This window comes from Antechinus flavipes, chromosome 4 (assembly GCF_016432865.1).
Source record: "Antechinus flavipes isolate AdamAnt ecotype Samford, QLD, Australia chromosome 4, AdamAnt_v2, whole genome shotgun sequence".
NCBI classification, from domain to species: Eukaryota; Metazoa; Chordata; class Mammalia; order Dasyuromorphia; family Dasyuridae; genus Antechinus; species Antechinus flavipes.
In genome coordinates, this window is record NC_067401.1 from 116,905,073 (window position 1) to 116,925,825 (window position 20,753).

Below are 20,753 nucleotides of genomic sequence, written 5' to 3' on the forward strand. Positions count from 1 at the left end.
AGTTTATGATAAACCTAAAGATACAAGCTTTTGGAACAAAAGCTCATTTGACAAAAACTGCCAGGAAAACTGGAAAAAAGTACAGTGGAAATTAGGTATAGACCAACATCTCATACCATATACCAAAACGAAGTCAAAATGTGAAAATGATTTACATATAAAGGCTGATTCCATAAGAAAATTAAGAAAGCATAAAATAATTTTTGTGTCACCTACATGGATAAGGGAAGAATTTAGGACCAAAGAAGATGTAAAAAGCATCACAAAATATAAAACAGATAATTTTGATTATATAAAATGTAAATGTTTTTGCATAAACAAAAACAATGCAACCAAAATTATAAGGAAAGAAGAAAACTGGGGAGAAATTTTTTGTAACAAGTATCTCTAATAAATATTTAATTTCTTAAATATATAGAGAACTGAATCAAATTTAGAAAAATACAAAACATTCTCCGTTAAATGGACAGAGGATATGAAAAGGCAGTTTTCAGACAAAGACAAAGAAATCAAAGTCATATGAAAAAATACTCTAAATTACTATTAATCAGAGAAATGCAAAATAAAACAACTCTGAGGTACCACCTCATACCTATCAGAGTTAGCTAATACAACAACAAAAAAAGGAAAATGTTGAATATTGGGAGTTGTGGGAAAACTAGGACATTAATGTACTGGTTGATGGAGTCATGAACTGATCCAACCATTCCAGAGAACAAATTTGGAACTATGCCCAAAAGACTATAAAACTACATTCTTTTTGATCCAGCAATAACCACTGCTAAGTCTATATCCCAAAAACACCCCAAAAAGGGGGAAAGGACCCATTTATATAAAAATGTTGATAGCAGCTCTTTTTTTTGGTTATTAAGATTTAGAAATCAAAGAGATATCCATCTACTGAAGAATGGGTAAACAAGCTGTGGTATACAATTATAATGGAAGATTACTGAGCTATAAGAATGAAAGCAGGATGATTTCAGAAAAACCTGGAAAGACTTACATAAACTCATGCAAAGTGAAGTGAATAAAATCAGGAGAATCCTGTACACAATAATAGCAATATTATTTGATGAAGAACTGTGAATAATTTAGCTATTTTCAGCAATACAATGATCTAAGACAATCCCAAAAGACTAAGAAGCATACTATCCACTTCTAGATAAAGAACTGATTGAATAATGACTGAAGTATACTATTTTTCACTTTTCTTTTATTCATGTCTTCTTGTACAAAAAGACTAGTAAGAAGATGTTTTACAAATTGCACAAACATAATCTATTTCTGATTACTTACCATCTTAGGGAGGGGGGAGAGAAGGAAGGAGGAAGAAATACAAATTGGAAACTTAAAACTTTAAATACAAATATTTTTGAGAAAAATTACCACAGGGAAAACAATTCTAGGACAATTACATACACATAGGGAACAATGCTGTATTATTTTGTCCAAAAAGAAAAATCACCTTTCTTCAATCCTCCATAAGTGAATCCAGGTGCATTATAGATACACAAAGACTTGGCCAGAGCACCTGAATATGCTACAATTTTTCAAAAAGCTTTCTCCAACCCTAAGTTTAAAAGGAAATCCTTAAACCTGAGCAAAAGTCATCATGTTTATAAGTGGGTTTCAAGAGAAAACAAGATTTCCTCATAAAATTTCCATCTACCAAACTTACTTTTGAATTACTGTTCATTTTAACTTTAGAAACAGCTAAAAAAAAATGACCCCTCATCCAAATTCTGGACTATATAGAAGCCATCTAAGATCATCTATCCTTAATCCAAAAGAAAAAATCAAATGGAGTTAACCAAAAGAGAAAAGTCTGAATTGAAAGTATTAAAAAAAAAAGTCTTACCCCAATGAGTCCTTTAAAAACACTGAGTATTTCCTGTTCTGTGATTGGTTGGTTTGTGGCTTCTGGATTTGATTTAGAAGCAGGAGTAAGTACAGAATTTATGTATACATCAATAAGAGGAAGTAACTGAGGGTGAAGTGGAATGGAGGTTTCACACAGCTGTCTATAAATCCAGTCCTGAAGAAGGAAGTCAGAGAATCAATTACAGCAAGAAAATCCAAGTGAAAATTTTAATACTGCATATATATTTGTACATGACTTATGAACTCATGATAAATTTAAATTTAATTTGTTGCCATTTCAAAACATAACTAGCTCTAATATAAATCATATAACTTGGCTTTAAACTAGTTCTACAATTGACTCTCAATGATGAAGAATAAGTACTAAAAAGAAAAACTTGGGATTTCATATGTTTTAAAGTTAGGATTTTATCAAGTGCCAACAAGTAGAATATATAGTAGCAAGGTTCTTGACATTAACTGCATGGACTGACTTTGAAACAACTGCATTGGAAGGCACTTCCAAAAATCTTGTTTATTTAGTCTCAAATATGCATTGAGTAAACACTTAAATTCTTATTGATCTGTCTTAAGAAACTTTCCTCCCAAAAAAAGATATCTTTTTAAATTGAAGTGAAACATGGGGCCACATTACTATGTATCCCTTCAAACCAAAATGCAACTAAATTTTAAAATCATATCTGAAATATGAATTGAGAAGCAGCAGGTTCAAGAGAGGATACCATTGGGTGTTTCTCAATAGTTTAATGCCTAGGTAGAAGGAAATCTATAAAGGTGGCATGACAGTGAAGGAACACAGGACTGAAAAGCCTTGACTCTAGTTCTGGCTCTGACTCTCAGGGCTGGGACAATGTTGAGGCAATCACTTCATCTCCCTAAGTTTCAGTGTCCTTGGCTGCATAACTATGAGGCTAGACATCATGAACCCTAAAGTCTCATCCAGTCCTATACACTATCAAGTCTTATCATATTTACACAGAAACAAAAAACATGTCACATGTACATGCACATGACTACTGACAAAAAGAATGTCCACTGCTACTGGAAGTGGCTCTAGGATATCAAAAAAAAGTTTTTTATTTAATTTTAAAATACTAGTTTCAGTGTTGTCTTTGGAAAAATCTTCCAGAATTGGTTTTTGATCATTTTTTCCCTGTTTTTAAATACTATTTCAGAAGTGTTTCAGACAAAAATGGCCAACAGTGAAAAAAATCAGTTCTCAAAAAAGAAAAAAAAAGTTTTTTATGGATAAACAGATAAGATACATAACTTGGATTACTAATTCAGGATATTATTATAAAATTTATACGATAATTTCACGTTTAAAAATGTGAAATATGCATGGCTTATATTCATATAAACACTTAGTTCAATATTTTACATTCAAACAACTAAAAAGAAACAAATACCAAAAAGCATCTAGACTGCAAAACTGCAGAAAAATGTAATGGAAAATGTTTTAACACAATGTGACACTTTGAAATATAAATGGTAATATACTTTTATGGACACTTTGTGCTTGGTAAAGGATCTACTCCTGAGAAGCTGATAAATGCAGTGGATAGGTAAAAACCCAGCAATATTGGCACTGAGGCTGCTGGTTACAGGAACCCGAACAGCATGAGCTGTGACAACCTAAGGGTAAAAAAAAAAAACCACAAACTTTTAGTATAAGGTATATTAAAATATGCGCATTCATGAATAGTAGGTTGTTCTGATTAGTCACATGTACCTATTTCCAGCACTTAAAGATACTTAAAGTAAGGAACTAAAACTTTTTTTTTTTTTTTTTGCTGGGGCATTTGGGGTTAAGTGACTTACCCATGGTCATACAACTTGGAAGTGTTAAGTGTCTGAGACCAGATTTGAATTCAGGTCCTTCTAACTTGAGGGCTAGTGCTCTACTCGCTATCTACCTAGCTGTCCCAGAATTAAACTTTTTAAACAATCCAGTGAGACCTATTATCATTAGGCTTCAAATTTAAGATTAAGTAAAATTTAGGACTGATTCAATAAGGTTTAAAGTAATAAAGATACCTCCATGAGTAGCATGATGCTAAGGGTCAAACGAGAACCTGTCACATTAAGTCAAGTAGTTCTAAACAATGTCTAACCTTACAATTTCAAAAAAATTTAAATTAAAAGATGTAAAGCTCTGAACATGCCTCAAAACAGCAAATGAGTTATTACAATCTTTTTGAATTCCTCTTACTAGCAGGGCAATTATTAACAATGACTAACCATTCACATACTTCTAAATAAAAATGATATAAAGATACAATTTAAAACATGTACTAAATCATACATTGTTCTAAAGTATTAACCTCTATAAAAGTTTCAACAAGGAAGTAATCTACTGAGAGACTTTCAAGAAGAATATGAATCTTAATGTGAAATATTTTGCCTATTAAAGTGAAATATTCACCAAGTTTATATTACAGGATGCTTTATGAGTAAGTATCTAAGGTTAAAGAAATATACCTGCTCAGTAAAAATTTCCTGAGTGAAGATAGTCTTCATTCTACTCAAAGAGCTTGGTTTAATCACAATCTGAAAGAATGACGTAAATAGGTAATGAGTAAGTGAATAAATACAAACTATGAAAGTAGATAATGTACATATCTAATATATAAAAGACTGCTTGCCATCTAGGGGATGGGGTGGAGGGAGGGAAAGGAAAAATCGGAACAGAAGCGAGTGCAAGGGATAATGTTGTAAAAAAATTACCTTGGCATGGATTCTGTCAATATAAAGTTATTATTAAATAAAATAAAATAAAATATTGAAAAAAAAAAGAAAGTAGATAATATACAAAACAAGAAAAAGTTTGCATAATCTAAATTAGCTCTAAGTAATGGTACTTGTTTCAAGAAGCCTACCTCACAGGTTTTACAAACATGTAAAGGAAATAGCCTTTTCAAAATTTTCTAATATTAAAAATACTCAATTAAAATAAGATTAACAATGGAACCAAATAGATTTATATTAAGGTTCTAGAAAAGTAATTTGAATAGAAAGAAGTGCATTATGCTATAGGAAGGAGGCAAATTACCTTCATCCCCAATGTTGAACAGACCAAATCTATGATAGCACTCAGTTGGTTGCTATGGAAATACATAGCCACCAGTAACAGCATCTCCCCAAAGGAAGCAGACACTCCAGAAGTACTGTTACAACAGAAAGGAAATAATAAATGTTAAGAGAGGGCAATAAAAATTCTGTCACATAAAGAAAAATATTAAGCAGACTTACCTTTCAAAATAAGCTTCTTCTTTTATCATCCAGCTTAGCCACATCACCATTAGCTGCTCCTGTTCAGGTGTACTGAATAAAAGATGTCAGACCATTAACTGTTTAATTCAGATGAAGAATAACTATTCTAAAGAAAGCATTATGGAAATGTACATGCTAGAATAAAATTCTTTATTTTCATTTAAAGCTTAAACAAGAAAATGAAGAAAGTATTAAAGTCAGTTCTTTTAACAGAATTAGCAAATGACACAGTAGGCCAAGAAAAGAGGCCAGGCCTGGCCTTACTGCTGCCTTTCTACAGGAACTGATCAAATCAGACCTCCTCAAGTTTGGTCTATTTATCAGTAAAGCAGATACTTGAACTGATCACACAACACTTGGAATTGAAATAGTGGGAAGGCCACATTAATGTCTCCTAAATGACACTAAAAGACTCTTTTACCAAGTTAACAGGCAAATCAGCACAATGGTAAAATTCATTTTATCATATGTACAGACACCTAAGCAAATGCCATTTCAACTACTGGTTTGGGGCACAATTTTAAAAATAATCTGAGGGGGCAGCTAGGTGGCGCAGTGGATAAAGTACCAGCCCTGAAGTCAGGAGGACCTGGGTTCAAATGTAACTTCAGACACTTAACACTGCCTAACTGTGTGACCTTGGGCAAGTCACTTAACCTCATTACCTCAGCAAAAACAAGCAAACAAAAAAAAATCTGAGGAGCACAGGATCACAGATGTAGAAGAGAAGAGAACCTCTAAGAGGTTATCTAAATCAACTTCCCCATTTTACAAGTAAGAAAATCATGATCAGACTCCACACAGAAGAGATGACCAAATGTCTAAGTGATAAAGAATTTGTACTTCTTTCAAAAAGGGGATGTCTAGTCTCTGGACTTAATTTACATATTATATATTAAATCTATATTTTATATCCATTGCTGTAAGGCTTTACAAATCTACACATCAAATTCAACATACTAGAGTTAGCCAAATGAGTCCAGGCCCCAATAGCAAAAGAAAATAAGGTCAAATAAGGTAGAACAAGCAGAGCAAGAGACACAGACCAGAGAATGGTATTTTATTATTAATATTGTTCTGGATATTTTAAATGGTCAGAATTTCATTATATTAATGATCTGGATCTAAAAGCCCAAAGCATCTACAAAGATAGTTTCCAATCATCCTTCCATCTTACAGCTTTGATAATAATGGAAGCAAAAGCAGCTGAAAAATATACTTCTAACTTACTTCACTGATTGGGAAAGAGAAATGAAGCAAGCAAAAATAGGTCTATCAATAGATCCTAAGTGACAGCATTTTTAAAAAGCCTACACATAACACTTCTGATCCAAACCTGAATCTGCTGGAAATCTCTAATCTCTTGCTAGTTGTGCATTTTAACTAGTGAAAGAAAACACCTTCAAAGAGGTTAATAAAGACAGAGCAACATTTCCATAAAGATACCTGACAAGCGTGGAAAAGGCCAGTAGCATACAAAAGGAAAGAGAAACAAAGCGAACCCCAGCTGGTGTTGCAGGAGGACGACTTGTCATAAGCTGCAATAGCTGCTCAGCTTCTTCATCAGTTGGCCTAAAAGAAATCAATTTTTTGATGTCAAAGATGTTCCACATAATAAGACCTTTGTTTTAATTTTTAAAATAAATCTTTCCACAATCTTTAATATCTAGAATTGCCAAATGTAAAATTCTAAGAGATTTGTAATACAAAATATGTTCTTTCTGAAACAGACCAAAGGAAACAACTAATAAAAAGAATTAGGAAAGGGTGATGATCAAAGAACAATTCTTGTGTTTATGTACCTTACAACCACATAAACAAGAATTTACAACCAGCTGGCTCATAAATCCAGAGCTGTAAGGCACCTGAGAGGTCATCTAGTTTGCTAGTCCTTCTCAGGAAGAAAACATCTAAAAAAGAAAGCTATTCAGACGTAAGACGAAAGAGGACAGATTTATGTTGAACATAGCTTCTCATTCACCATAGTTCTGCCAAAATGACTAACAGTGTTAAAATATATGGAGTCCAACAAAGCTAGAAGAAAAACTGCTCTAGTTCTACTCATATCTACACTATGGCTTTTACAGACAAACAAAAATAAGTTCCTAACACTTTCACTTAGAAAGGAGGGATTTGTTCCTAATGTACACAAACCTGACTCTAAGTCTGAGAATTAATACAGAGGGTCCAAAAAGTTTTGTTTCAGTTTGAAGCTTCAATATCTTCAAACTCTAAAGCAATAAATAGCACTTTAGAGTTTACAAAGCATTTCTACATACACTCCTTTTTCTGGCTTACAGAATATTAAAATGTACTCAACATTTCAATCCAGCTTTTTTAATAGGATGCTTCATTTTATACACATTTGCCTTAGCACCAGCTATTCCCCAGTGCCTCAGATCTCTTTCTCCACATCTTTACCTGCTAGAATCTCTAGATTCACTCTTTCCAAGGCTCAGATCCAAGGGCTATCTCTTATACTATGCCTTCTCTGATCCCCCAAACCAAAAATTACTTTGTATTTATTTTATACTCATTTATCTGCTTCCATGAGGGATCTTTCTACACTCAGAATATAAGTTTCTTGAGAGATTGGTGTGCCTGGCACAAAATAGGTGCTTAATATTGACTGATTATAATGAATCAAAATGATCTAAGCCCATATAGTCTAGTTTGAAACTTGTGAATTCTCTGTTTAAGAGAGCTTTCATTCACTTACTTAGAGCAAAAATAAGAACAAAAAATTTTTATAGAATGAAATATCAAAATAATAAATACTTGAGTCCAGCAATTCCCATCAAAGCGCAATAAAGACGTAACAGTGCACTGGCTTTCACAACATGCTCTTCTTTCAGCCCTGAATACACAGACACATTAGGCTCCATCTCTACATCAGCTTCTTCCACGATGCGTGTACTTCTTACTGTGGGAAGGATGCCCATCAACTCCAAGAGAAGCTGCCTTCTCATTTGCCAAAGCACAGAACTGCTGGTCTCTCTTTTTTTCTGCAAGAAAAAATGGACCACATTAATCACTTATTGTATCAAAAGGAAATTTAAATAAAGCACTTAACACCTGAAATTGACTTCTATCATTCCTTGGAAGAATAGACTGGTCATTTTTTGTGATGCACATAACAGAAAGTAAAATCAGTGCACCCAATAGAGGAACATAAGAGAATCTGTAAGGAAAACGTGGAAATTGGGTTTAAACCAAATTCCACAATAAGCTCCACATAGATATATAGAGCCTAGGGGAAGCTACATGGCACAGTGGATAGAGCACCAGCTCTGAAGTCAGGAAGATCTAAATTCAAAAATCAGGTCTTAGATACTTAACATGAGCTGTGTGGCCCTGGGCAAGTCACTGAATCACAACTGCTTTAGGGGGGGAAAAAAGATATAAAGAGCCTAAATCAAATATATAACAATGACCCTTCTCCAATAAAAAAAGGGATATGAAAAGTAGTTCTCTAAAGAGGAAAAGTTAAGTTACCAATGACCATATTTTAAAATGTTTCATATTATTAATTAGAGAAATGCAATTAACAATAACTTTGAAATTTCATCTCACACTCATCAGAACAGGAAAGATTCTGGAAAGTAAAGTCACTAAACCATACATGTGTATGGCTTACCATTAATAGGCATATATTCCTAAAAACACCAAAGTAAAAGGAAAAGAGCTCAGGCTTAAAAATATTCAGGGAAGTATTTTTGGTTGTGGTAAAGAATGAGAAATTAAAAGAATATATACATGTATATATACATTGCACATAAAAATGCTTGTTGATTTGTCAAATGTGTGTGTATGTATATGAGTGTGTATACATATGTATACACACACACATACACACACACAAATATATTTCAACTGGGAAATGGATGAACAAATTATGGAATACCATTGTGCCATAAGAAATCTGGAAGATTTGTAAGAACTGATGAAGAGTCAAATGAGCAAGAGTACAAATGATAAAATAACAATGACAATGTTAATAAAAGATTTAAGAATTCTGATTTATACAACAACCAGCCACAATTCCAAAGGACCAATTTTGATGAAGCATGTTATCCAACTCCCGAAGGAAGACTTTAGAGGACAGGAAAAGGCACAATTTTTGGATACAGCCAATCTGGGAATTTGTTATCTTCATTACATATATTTGCTACAAGAACACTGCCTTTCTTTCTTTTTCTTTAACCAATAGTGGTAGGGGAAGGAAGGAATAAAATAACAAAATTAAATTTTTAAAAAGAAAATACACAATAAAAATTTGTGCACCGGTGAAAAAAATTTTTTTATTGGAAAAAAAAAGGTTATGTCAATGCATAAACATCAGTGTTGCTTAGTTTGAATCATTCCAGCATAGGCTAAATTATTACAATAGCCAATTAGTAGGATTAAAGTTAATAAATTTAACTTTTTACCATTATATACTGAGTTAATGATCAACTATTACACTAAAGATTAATCCACTATTAACTAATCATTATTGGGTTTAGATATTGTATAAGAACTGTTAGGGAAAATTTTTAAATATTATACTGCATTTTACAAGTATGAAAGTTTTATGCAAATGCAACATAATTTTTTTTTTAAATCACCACCTTCAAAGTATATTTTTCCCTTTTCAAAAACCCCTCATAAATTCTGAGTCCTTAATTCTCACTTTCCAATGTTTCTTACCTGCTGTCCATTTCGAATAAAAGTTCCAAACCAAGTCCGAACTCTTGCATTTGTGCCAAGCAACAAACCACTAACAAAACAAACCAGATCACTCACTCCATCTTCAGATGCTTCATTCTTAGTATGATCCAATGTCAAAGCTACTCCAAGCCCTGGCAGGTGGCATTCTTCCACCTAACAGAAAAGGAAATAAAACAAGGTCAACATATAGCAAGCAAGTAGGACTGGCAAGCCTGAAGTTAGATTTCACAAAAAGGAAAAGTTCAGAGAGAAAAGTGAAATGAAAACAAGGAAATCACACCCAACTCCAAAGTTGGGCACTCAGACTTTCTGGAGAAAAGTCTTTTGCACTCATCAATGGGAGGATACTACCTATTTAATGATCTATGTTTCATTCCTTTTACCCCATCAAGAGCCAAGTTTCTTACCACCATGCCTCGGACCTTCAGGGCCTGAGAAGGGTTCATTTTACATAAGAAACGTAGAGCATCTGTCCGACGACGTCCACCCAGGCTCTCCTCGTCTTGACGTTCACCATTCTTAATCAATCCTCTACAAACTGAATATTAAGAGTACTCAGTCACTTCAATTTCATTATTATCATGAACTCAACATTTCAATCCAACCCAACAAGCATTTTATTGTACAAGGCATAGTAAGCTCTGGAGATACAAAGAAAAGCAAAAACAGCAACAAGCATTAGCAATCTTTGAAGTCCCCCTTAAAAAGCTCTCTAATTCTTATGAAATTAAAAACTCGTTAGTCTACATTCAGTTTTTCTAAAATCTGGCTTCTTCCTACCTCTTTCAGTCTTAGTGTACTCTATTCCCCTCATATACTATTCAAGAAAAAATTGACTACTTGCTGTTTCTTAACTTCTTGCCCTTTCCATTTTCCTACTTTTGCCCATACAGTACTCCAAGCATGAATGGAGTACTCCTCATTCCCAACTTTCCACACCATCTCTATCTCAGCTCAGATGTCATATCTTTCATGAAGCCTTTCCTGAGACTGTTAAATAGACATTTAATAAGCACCCACTTTGTGTTAGTTAGACACTGTACAAAGCACTAGGTATAGAAAGAAAAGCAAAAGACTACCATACTCTCAAGAAGTTCACAATCTAAAAGGGGGAGACAACATGAAAACAACTATGTACAAATAAGCAATACACAAAATAAATCGAGGACAACTAATAAAAGAAAGACAACAGAATAATGGGGTAATGAGAAAAGCTTCTTGTAGGGGGGATTTTAGCCTAGGACATGAAGAAAGTCAGGAGGTAAAAATGAAGAAGGAAAACATGAGGGAAAAGCTAGGCAAAATACCAAGAGTGGAGACACTGAGAATCTAATATAAGGAACAGCAAAGAAGTCACTATCACTAAATCAAATAATACTGGACAGGAGTTCTAAGATGTTAGAAAGAGTAGGAAAATAAGGAGAGGAGATAAAATTATGAAAGCCTTTCAATAGCAAAAAGTGGATTTTATCATTGATTCCAGAGATGGCACATACTCATTGGAGTTTACTGCGTTTGAGGATATCATCAGATCTCTACTTTAGGAGATCAGTATCACAAGTGAAGAAGGGACTACAGTGGTAAGAGACTTGTGACAGAAAAATCCACTAACAAGCCATTGCTAGTCAGTGTGTAAGGCAATCAGGTTCTGCACCAGGACAGTGGAAGTGCCAGAGGAGAAAAGAGCACATATTATTCAAAGATAAAATTGGCAGGCTTGGAAACAAATTAGAAATAGGAATCAGAGTGAGGAATTATGGAGGAGACTTAAGTTGAGAGCCTGGGTGATTAGGATGATTGTATATTGATGTTGAGGATACTATTATTTTTCTAGTCATTCAGGCTAGTCAACATCAATAGACAAATTAAAAAGGGGACAGGGTTTGGAAAGATAATTAATTCAGTTTTGAACATGATATATTTAATATATCCAAAGAAAATACAATTTGATGTCTAATAAGAAGTTGGAAATCCAAGACTGGAGGCCAAAAGTAAGTTTAGGGCTAAATTTGAGAATTCAGTGGCATAGAGAGCAAAACTGAATCCATGGGATTTGATGAGATCAATAAGTAAAATACTATAGAGAAAGAAGAGGAGACAAGACATAGCACTAAAGGACACATATGATTATCATGACCTGGATAAAAATCAAAAAAGACTGAAAAGGAGTAACTAAATAAATGAAAGAATCAGAAGATAGCCGTATCCTGAAAACTTGTAAGGAAGAGAATTTCAAGAAGAAGGTGATCAACAGTCAGAGGCTTTGGAGATCAACAAGGATGAAGAGTGAGAAAAAGCCATTAGATTTAGCAATTAAGAAATCATTGGGAAGGAGTCAAAAAGAGTCCTTGAGGCAACTCTCAACATTCTCTTCCAAACAACTTTGAAATAATACCCAAATGAAACTTTGGGGCAAGTTTTTTCTAGCTTGAGAAAACTTAGGTCAATAGGAGAAATTTGTGACACGGTGTGTAGAAACCTGTTCAGAGTCTATATATAAGGTGGCAGAAACAGCATCTTCAGAAGATCTAAAGCAATCAGAAAAATGATCAGAAAGAGATCAGGGGACCCTTTGCTGTCAGTGGATATAACTAGAATTGATTGGCAAGTCTATTATCCATATAGAGTTCCAGGGTAAAGAGAAACACTGAGGTATAGAAATAAATTGGGAAAATAAACCAACAACAAAAAAAGAACATGATTATGAAAAGCTACTATGATAGCAGGCAAGACCAAGACAACAATGTAAAACCAGTTACAAAAAAAGCCTCAAAAGAAAAGGCATTAATTGTACTGAAAGCCCAACAAAAATTCTGGAAAAATTAAACAGATAAGATAAAGGAAAAATTAGGAAAAGAAATTAGTGGGGCAGCTAGGTGACACAGTGGATAGAGCACCAGCCCTGAAGTTAGGAGGACCTGAGTTCAAATCTGGTCTCATACACTTAACACTTCCTAGACTCTGTGTGACCCCTGAGCAAGTCACTTAACCCCAATTGCCTCTGCAAAAAAAAAAGAAAAAGAAAAAGAAAAGAAAAAGGAAGAAAGAAAAAGAAAGAAATTAGAATGATGCAAAAAATTACAAAAAAAAAAATCAACAACTTGCTAAAAGAGGGACCAAAAAAACAAATCAAGAAAATAACACTTAAAAAAAAAGAATTGATGTAATGGTTTTAAAAAAAAAAATAAGGTATAAAAATTCATTGAAGAACACTTTAAAAAAACCAGCATTGGCCAAATGAGAAAAAAGGTACAAAATCTAACTATAAAGAATTCCTTAAAATTTAGAATTAAGCAACTGGAAGCTAGCAATTTCCATAAGACATCAAGAAGACAATTAAACAAAGTCAAAAGAATGAAAATGAAATAAGAGATGATATTGGGGGGGATGGTCAGAAAACTTTCAACTCTCCAAATTTCCTCCACAGAAAAACATCTAACATTACCTAGAAGAAAAGAGCAACAGAAATAAACAGAAGTCAGTTGTTCACCTAAGAAGATCACAGAAAAGACCTGACCTTCCAGAAGCAGAACTAAGTTGTTCACATGAAGATCAAAGACCTATTATACTCAAGGGAAAGAAGGGAAGAGGGATGAGAGAAATACAAAACCCGCAGGCCAACCCTGCAGAATCAACAAACAAGCCCTGGGAGAATGTTGGCATTGAGTGACAGACAGTCTCAGCCTTAGAAACTTTCATCTCATGGACAGTATGGGGGTAACTTTGTGAAGATGGAAGGATCTTCCACTATTCAGAGAAACCAAGCATAGGTATGCTGACAAGACTCATCTACATCCAACCTGGATGGCAAAGAAGAAGTTACCACATACCTGGTGACAGGCAGGGACACTGCTGACTGTTGGCATCAGCAGGAGTTTCTGGTTTTGGTAACAAGAAAGTACAGCTACAGTTTTCAACTACATGAGGAATCTCAGGAAGTAAGATTGTAAACAGGACAGTGTGACACAGGGCTTAGGAATGGAGAGGAAAGTCCAAGATTGAGGCTCAGAACAGATCTCAAAAAATAACAAAGGACTTGGGACATTTATTCCCCATACTTCAGGACTAGAATTTGATCACACTAATAGCTGCTAAAAATAAAATAAAAATAAACAAGGAAAGAAGAAAGAACTCAACCACGTATAGCGCCTATGAGGATAATAAAGATCAGGGTTCATATTCTGAGGAAGACAATGGAACCAAAAAAGCTGAGAAAGATCAAATGGTCCCAATCCCAAAGATTTCTTTAAAAGAACCCCAAGATCAAAGAAAAATTAGGAAAAAAATAAGAGCAATCCAAGAAAATTATGAGAAGAAAACTTCTATGAGAAGAAAGTCAACGAACTTGAAACAGAATGAAAAATTTAAAATAACTTTTTGAAAACTAAAATTGGGTGAAGGGAAACTAACAACATTCTAAGATACAAAGAAATATTAAAACACATTCTTCAAAATATAATTAAGGAAAACTGCCTCAACATTCTAGAAACAGAGGGGGAAATATTCATTGAAAAACTTCATCAATCATATTTGTAAAGAGATCCCACAAGAGAATCCCAAGGAACATTGTTGCAAAATTCAAGAACAACAATCTCAAGGAAAAAATACTGTAAGCTCCCAGATAAAAACAATTCAAATATCAAAGAGCAACAATCAGCATTACCCAGGATCTCCTGGCTTCTATAATGAAGGATCAGAGAGCCTGGAATACCATATTCCAGAAAGCAAAGTACCTAGGGTTACAACTAAGAATTAACTATCCAGCAAGACTCAGCATTGTGTTTCAGGGGAGGCAATGGATCTTCAATTAAGTAAGAGACTTTCAATGATTTCTGTTGGAAAAAACCAGAACTAAACATAAAATGTAATCAACAAATACAGGTCTCAAGAGAAGCATAGAAAAGTAAACAAGGGGAAAATATGTATTATTTAAAGATTATTTAAAGGTTAAATTGTTTACATCCCTAGATGGGAAAACAATATTTGTAACTCTTGAGAACTATATCTGTCACTGGGGCAAACAAAGAGAGGCATCACATGGACTGAGGATGTGGTTGTAAATGGACTCTGATGTGATGACATCAAAGAAAAAGACATTAAGGAATGGAAAAAAGGAAAGGAGAGGTGTAATGGGACAATTAGTTCACATGAAGATCAAAGACCTATTATACTCAAGGGAAAGAAGGGAAGAGGGATGAGCACTGTCTGAAGTTTGATTTCATCAGGGAATAACTTAAACATTCAGTTGAGTATAAGAATTTATCTAATCCTACAAAGAAGAAAAAGGAAAGAAATGGGAAGAACAGGATACTAGGGGAAAAGGTAAGAGAAGGGGGGAGGGAGGATAAAAGATAAGATAGTGGGTGGAATTAGTTTAAAAAAAAAAAAAACACTACTCAAGAAGGGAGGCAGAGTGATAGGAGAGAAAGTAGTGGGTAGGGTATGTTAAAACAAAAACAAAAACTAGTCCAAAGACAGGGTGGAAAGAGAAAACAAAAGTATACACAAGGGAGAAAATAGGATGAAGGAAAATACAGAGCTGGTAATTATAACTGTGAATGTAAATAGGAAGACTCATAAAATGGAAATGAATAACAAAGTAGATTAAAAAACAGAATTCTAAAATATGTTGTTTACAAGAAACACATTTGACACAGAGAGACACAAACAGTAAAGATAAAAGGCCGGATCAGAATTTATTATTCTTCAGCTTAAGTAAAAAGATGCAAGGATAGCAATTCTGATCTCAGATAAAGCAAAGGTAAAAATAGATCTTATTAAAAGAGATAAGGAAAGTACATCTTGATAAAAGGTATTGTAAATAATGAAGTAGTAACAATACTAAATGTGTATGCACCAAGTGGTAGAGCAGCCAAATTCCTAGAGATTTTAAGCCAGTTACAGAAAGCAAAACTTTTAGGAGTGGGGGATCTCAACCTTCCCCTCTTAGAATCAGACTAATCTAACCACAAAATAAACAAGAAAGAAACTAGGGAGGTTAATACAATCCTAGAAAACTTAGATATGATATAGACGTTTGGAGAAAACTGAATAGAGACAGAAAATAAAACACCTTTTTCTCAGCCACATGGCACCTACACAAAAAATGATCATGTAAAAACTTCACAATCAAATGCAGAAAGGCAGAAATAGTAAATGCTTACTTTTCAGACCACACTACAATAAAAATTATATTCAATAAAGGGGTAGGGAAAGATAGACTAAAAACCAATTGGAAATTATGACAATAATGAGACAACATACCAAAACCTATAGGATGCAACCAAAGAACTTCTTAGGGGAAATTTTATATCTCTAAATAACTACATGAATAAAAGAAAGAAAGAAGAGATCGATGAATTGGGCATGCAAATAAAAAATCTAGAAAAAGAACAAATTAAAAATCCCCAAGTAAATACCAAATTAGAAATTCTGAAACTCAAGGGAGAGATTAATAAAATTGAAACTAAGAAAACAATTGAACTAATATATAAAACTAAGAGTTGGTTTTATGAAAAAACAATAAAATAGATAAATTTTTGGTTAATTTGATCAGAAAAAGGAAAGAAAAAATTCAAATCACCAGCATTAAAAATGAGAAGAGTGAACCAGTAATTAGGAGCTATTTTGCCTAACTGTATGCTAGCTGGGACAGGTAGGTGGTGCATTAGATACAGCACCAATCCCAAAGTCAGGAGGACCTGAGTTTAAATCTGGCTTCAGACACTTAACACTTCCTAGCTATGTGATCCTGGCAAGTCACTTAACCCCAATTGCCTCAGCAAACAACAACCAAAAAATGTTCCAACTGTATGGGCAGCAAATCTGAAACTAACCAAAATGAATGAATATTTACAAAAACATGAATTGTTCAGGTTAACATAAGAGGAAATAAATTACTTTCCTTCTATGATAAAAATATGGCATTGATACCTAACCTAGGAAAAGCCAAAACAAAAAAAAACAAAAAAAAAAAAAATTACAGATCAATCCCTCTAATGAATTTGATGCAAAAATTTTAAATATAATTTTAACAAAGAGATTACAGCAACTTACCAGCAGGATAATACACTATGACCAAATGGAATTTATATTAAGAATACAAGGCTAGTTCATTATTAGGAAAACTATTACCATAATTGGCCATATCAATAACAAAATCAACAAAGATCATGATAATCTCAATAGATGCAAAAGCACCCATTTCTATAAAAACACTAGAGAGCATAGGGATAAAAGGAGCTTTCCTTAAAATAATAAGCAGATATATTAAAAACCTATAGCAAGCATTATTCATAATGGAGAGAAGCTGGATACATTCCCAATAACAGGGATGAAAAAAGGATTCCCCCATCACCACTATTATTCAACATCGTACTTCAAATCGTTGGCTTTAGCAATAAGAAAAGAAAAAGAAATCAAAGGAATTAGAATAGGCAATGAGGAAATAAAACTATCACTCTTTGCAGATGATATGATGATCTATTTAGAGAATCCTAGAAAATCAGCCAAAAACCTACTGGAAACAATTCACAGCTTTAGCAAAGTTGCAAGATATAAAATAAACCCACACAAATCATCAACATTTCTATATATTACTGACAAAGCCCATCAGCAAGAAATAGAGAAATTCCATTTAAAAATATTGTATACAAAAAAAAAAAAAAAATACTTGGGAAGTCTATATGCCAAGACAAACCCAAGAACAACATGAACATAATTACAAAACATTTCTTACACAAATAAAGTCAGATCTAAACAACTGGAAAAATATCAAATTCTCATGGGCATGCCGAACTAAAATAATAAAAATGACAATTCTGCCTAAATTGATCTACTTGTTTGGTGCCATTCAAATCAAGCTATCAAAAAGTATTTTATAGAACTAGAAAAAAATAATTACAAAATTTATCTGGAAGGACAAAAGGTCAAGAATATCAAGGGAATTCATGAAAAAAAAAATTACCAAGGATGGTAGCTTAGTTGTACCAAACCTAAAACTACATTATAAAGCAACAATGATCAAAACCATTTGGTACTGGCTACGAAATAAGAGTGATGGATGAGTGGAATAGATGAGATACACACAACACAATAATCAAAGCTTATAGTAATCTAGTATTTGATAAACCCCCAAACTCCAGTTTCTAGAATAAGAACTCACAATTTGACAAAAAAAAAAAATTGCTAGGAAAACTGGAAAATATAACATGTCAGAAACTCGGCATAGACTTACACCTCACACCCCTTACCAATTATTTGGGCACAAAGGGTGATAACAAACAAATTAGGAGAACAAGGAATAATTTACCTAGCAGATCTTTGGAGAAGGGAAGAATTTATAACTAAAGAAGTACTACAGAATATTATGAAAGACAAAATGGGCAACTTTGATTATATTAAACTAAAGTTTTTACACAAACAAAACTAACAGAAACAAAATTAAAAGGGAAGTACAAAGCTGGGAAAAAAGCTTTACACAGCCAGTGTTTCTGATAAAGGTCTCATTTTTAAAATTATAATATAAAGAACTGTGTCAAATTTAGAAGACTACAAATCATTCCTCATTGATAAATGGTCAAAGGATATGAACGGACAATTGTTAGATGATGAAATTAAAGTCATCTATAGTTATATGAAAAACTACTCTAAATTACTAGTGATTAGAGAAATGCAAATTTCTGAGGTATTACCTCATACCTCTCAGACTGGCCAAGATGACAGGAAAAGATAATGATAAATGTTGGAAAGGATGTGGGAAAACTGGGACACTAATACACTGTTGGTGGAGATGTGAAATGAGCCAAACATGGATGTGAGTCAATTACATTGAAATGATTAAAAAAAAAAAATGAAGAGATATACTGGGAGAAGAGGGAAGGGAAACACAGGAAAAGTCCATTTATTCCTATGCTCTCAAGTGTTTTTATTAGGAATGGATGTTGGATTTTATCAAATGCTTTTTCTGCATCTATTGAGATGATCATATGGTTTTTGTTTGGTTGGTTATTGATATAGTCAATTATGCTAATAGTTTTCCTAATATTGAACCAGCCCTGCATTCCTGGTATAAATGCTACTTGGTCATAGTGTATTATCCTGGTGACGATTTTCTGTAATCTTTTTGCTAATATTTTATTTAAGATTTTAGCATCAATATTCATTAGGGAGATTGGTCTATAATTTTCTTTCTCTGTTTTCAGCCTACCTGGTTTAGGTATCAGTACCATGTCTGTGTCATAAAAGGAGTTTGGTAGGACTCCTTCAATCCGGAAGGGAAACACAGAATGGAGAAAATTTTCTCACACAAAGAGGCAAAGAAAGGAAGAGCTTATACAATGAAGATGAGGAAAAGGGAGTACACAATTCTTGAACTTCACTCTCAGCAGAATCGGTTCAAAGAGGGAAGAATATATACATATGTATGTATATGTGTATATATATATATATATATATATATACACATACACACACACACACACACACACATATACACACACACACACAAAGTCAAGTTGTGTATAGAAATGTAACTTAATAGAACAGGGGAAATGGATAAGAGAAAAGGTATGGGTAGTTATGATAAAAGGGACAGCAAATTAAAGGAAAAAGTAGTTAAAGCAAAATAGACTTTAGAGAAGGGAAAGAATTTTTAAAAGGGGAGAGAAAAACATACAGAAGAAAATGGGATGAAAATATACTGTTAGTAATCGTTAACTGTGACTATAAATGGAATTAGCTCACCCATAAAATGGAAGCAGAAAATAGAATGGATTAGAATCCATAATCCAACAATATGTTATTTATAAGAGACATTTGAAATAAAAAAACACATACTGAGTTAAAATGAAGAACTTCAGCAGAAACTAATGTTTCAATTGAACTAAAAAATTGACAAGGATAGCAATCATGATCTCAGACAAACCAAAAGCAAAAATAGACCTAATCAAAAGGGATAATCAGGGAAAATACATTTTGCTAAAAAGTACCACAGACAAGAATTTTACAGCAAGTTTCTCTGATAAAAGCCTCATTTTTCAAATATATACTGAGTATAGAATTAAGTCACATTTATGAAAATCCCTCAATTGACAAATAGTCAAAGGATACAAACAGGAAGTTCTCAAAAAGAAATCAAACCTATATATTGTTATATGAAAAAAAGACAAATTAAAAAACAACTGATATACCACCTCATATCATCAGAAATGATAAATGTTAGAGGGGATGAGGGAAAAACAAATGAATAGTAAACAGATCCAATCAGTCTTGAAAGACAATTTGGAAATAGGTCCATACAGGTATAAAATTGTACATACACTCTGATCCAGTAATACAAGGTCTATTTACCAAAGAGATTAAAGAAAAAGAAAAAGGATATATATGTACAAAAATATTTACATCAGCTCTTTTTGATGTTGCCAAAGAATTGGAAATCAAAAGGATCTGAGGAATGGCTGAACAACCTTTGACAAATGATTGTGATGGTGTACTATTGTGCTATGGGAAATGACAAGGTAGGTGATTTCTGAAAAACATGGCAAGACCTATATGAACTGAAGTAAAGTGAAAAAAATCAAGAGATCATTGTGCACAGTAACAGCAATATTATAAGGATGATCAAATGTGAAAGATTTGGTTACTCTGATCAATATAATCCAAGACAGTTCCAAAGAATCCATGATGAAAAAATGCTATCCACTTCCAGAGACAACTGATGAACTCTGACTTATACAGTGAAATATAATTTCCTCCCTCATTTTTCTTGTTTTTATTAAAATATATGGTTAATATAAAAATAGGTCTTACATGATTTCACATATATATATCTGATATTATATGCTTACTTTTTCAGTAAGTAAGGAATGGAATAGGAGGGAAAGAATTTG

The 20,753-nt window shown here is 33.3% G+C and overlaps 1 protein-coding gene across 1 annotated transcript in view; it reads right to left on the reverse strand.

The window, feature by feature from the left end:
- The window catches only part of INTS2 (integrator complex subunit 2), a 50,261-nt gene that overhangs the window by 23,660 nt on the left and 5,848 nt on the right, over window positions 1–20,753 (reverse strand). Inside the window, exons 6-14 of the mRNA XM_051994116.1 lie at window positions 10,272–10,402; window positions 9,844–10,017; window positions 7,933–8,159; window positions 6,601–6,726; window positions 5,134–5,205; window positions 4,934–5,048; window positions 4,363–4,431; window positions 3,382–3,516; window positions 1,859–2,035 (exon numbers count right to left, since the gene is read on the reverse strand). Of these exons, the coding sequence (XP_051850076.1) occupies window positions 1,859–2,035; window positions 3,382–3,516; window positions 4,363–4,431; window positions 4,934–5,048; window positions 5,134–5,205; window positions 6,601–6,726; window positions 7,933–8,159; window positions 9,844–10,017; window positions 10,272–10,402 (1,226 nt within the window). The remainder of the gene's footprint in view (window positions 1–1,858; window positions 2,036–3,381; window positions 3,517–4,362; window positions 4,432–4,933; window positions 5,049–5,133; window positions 5,206–6,600; window positions 6,727–7,932; window positions 8,160–9,843; window positions 10,018–10,271; window positions 10,403–20,753) is intronic.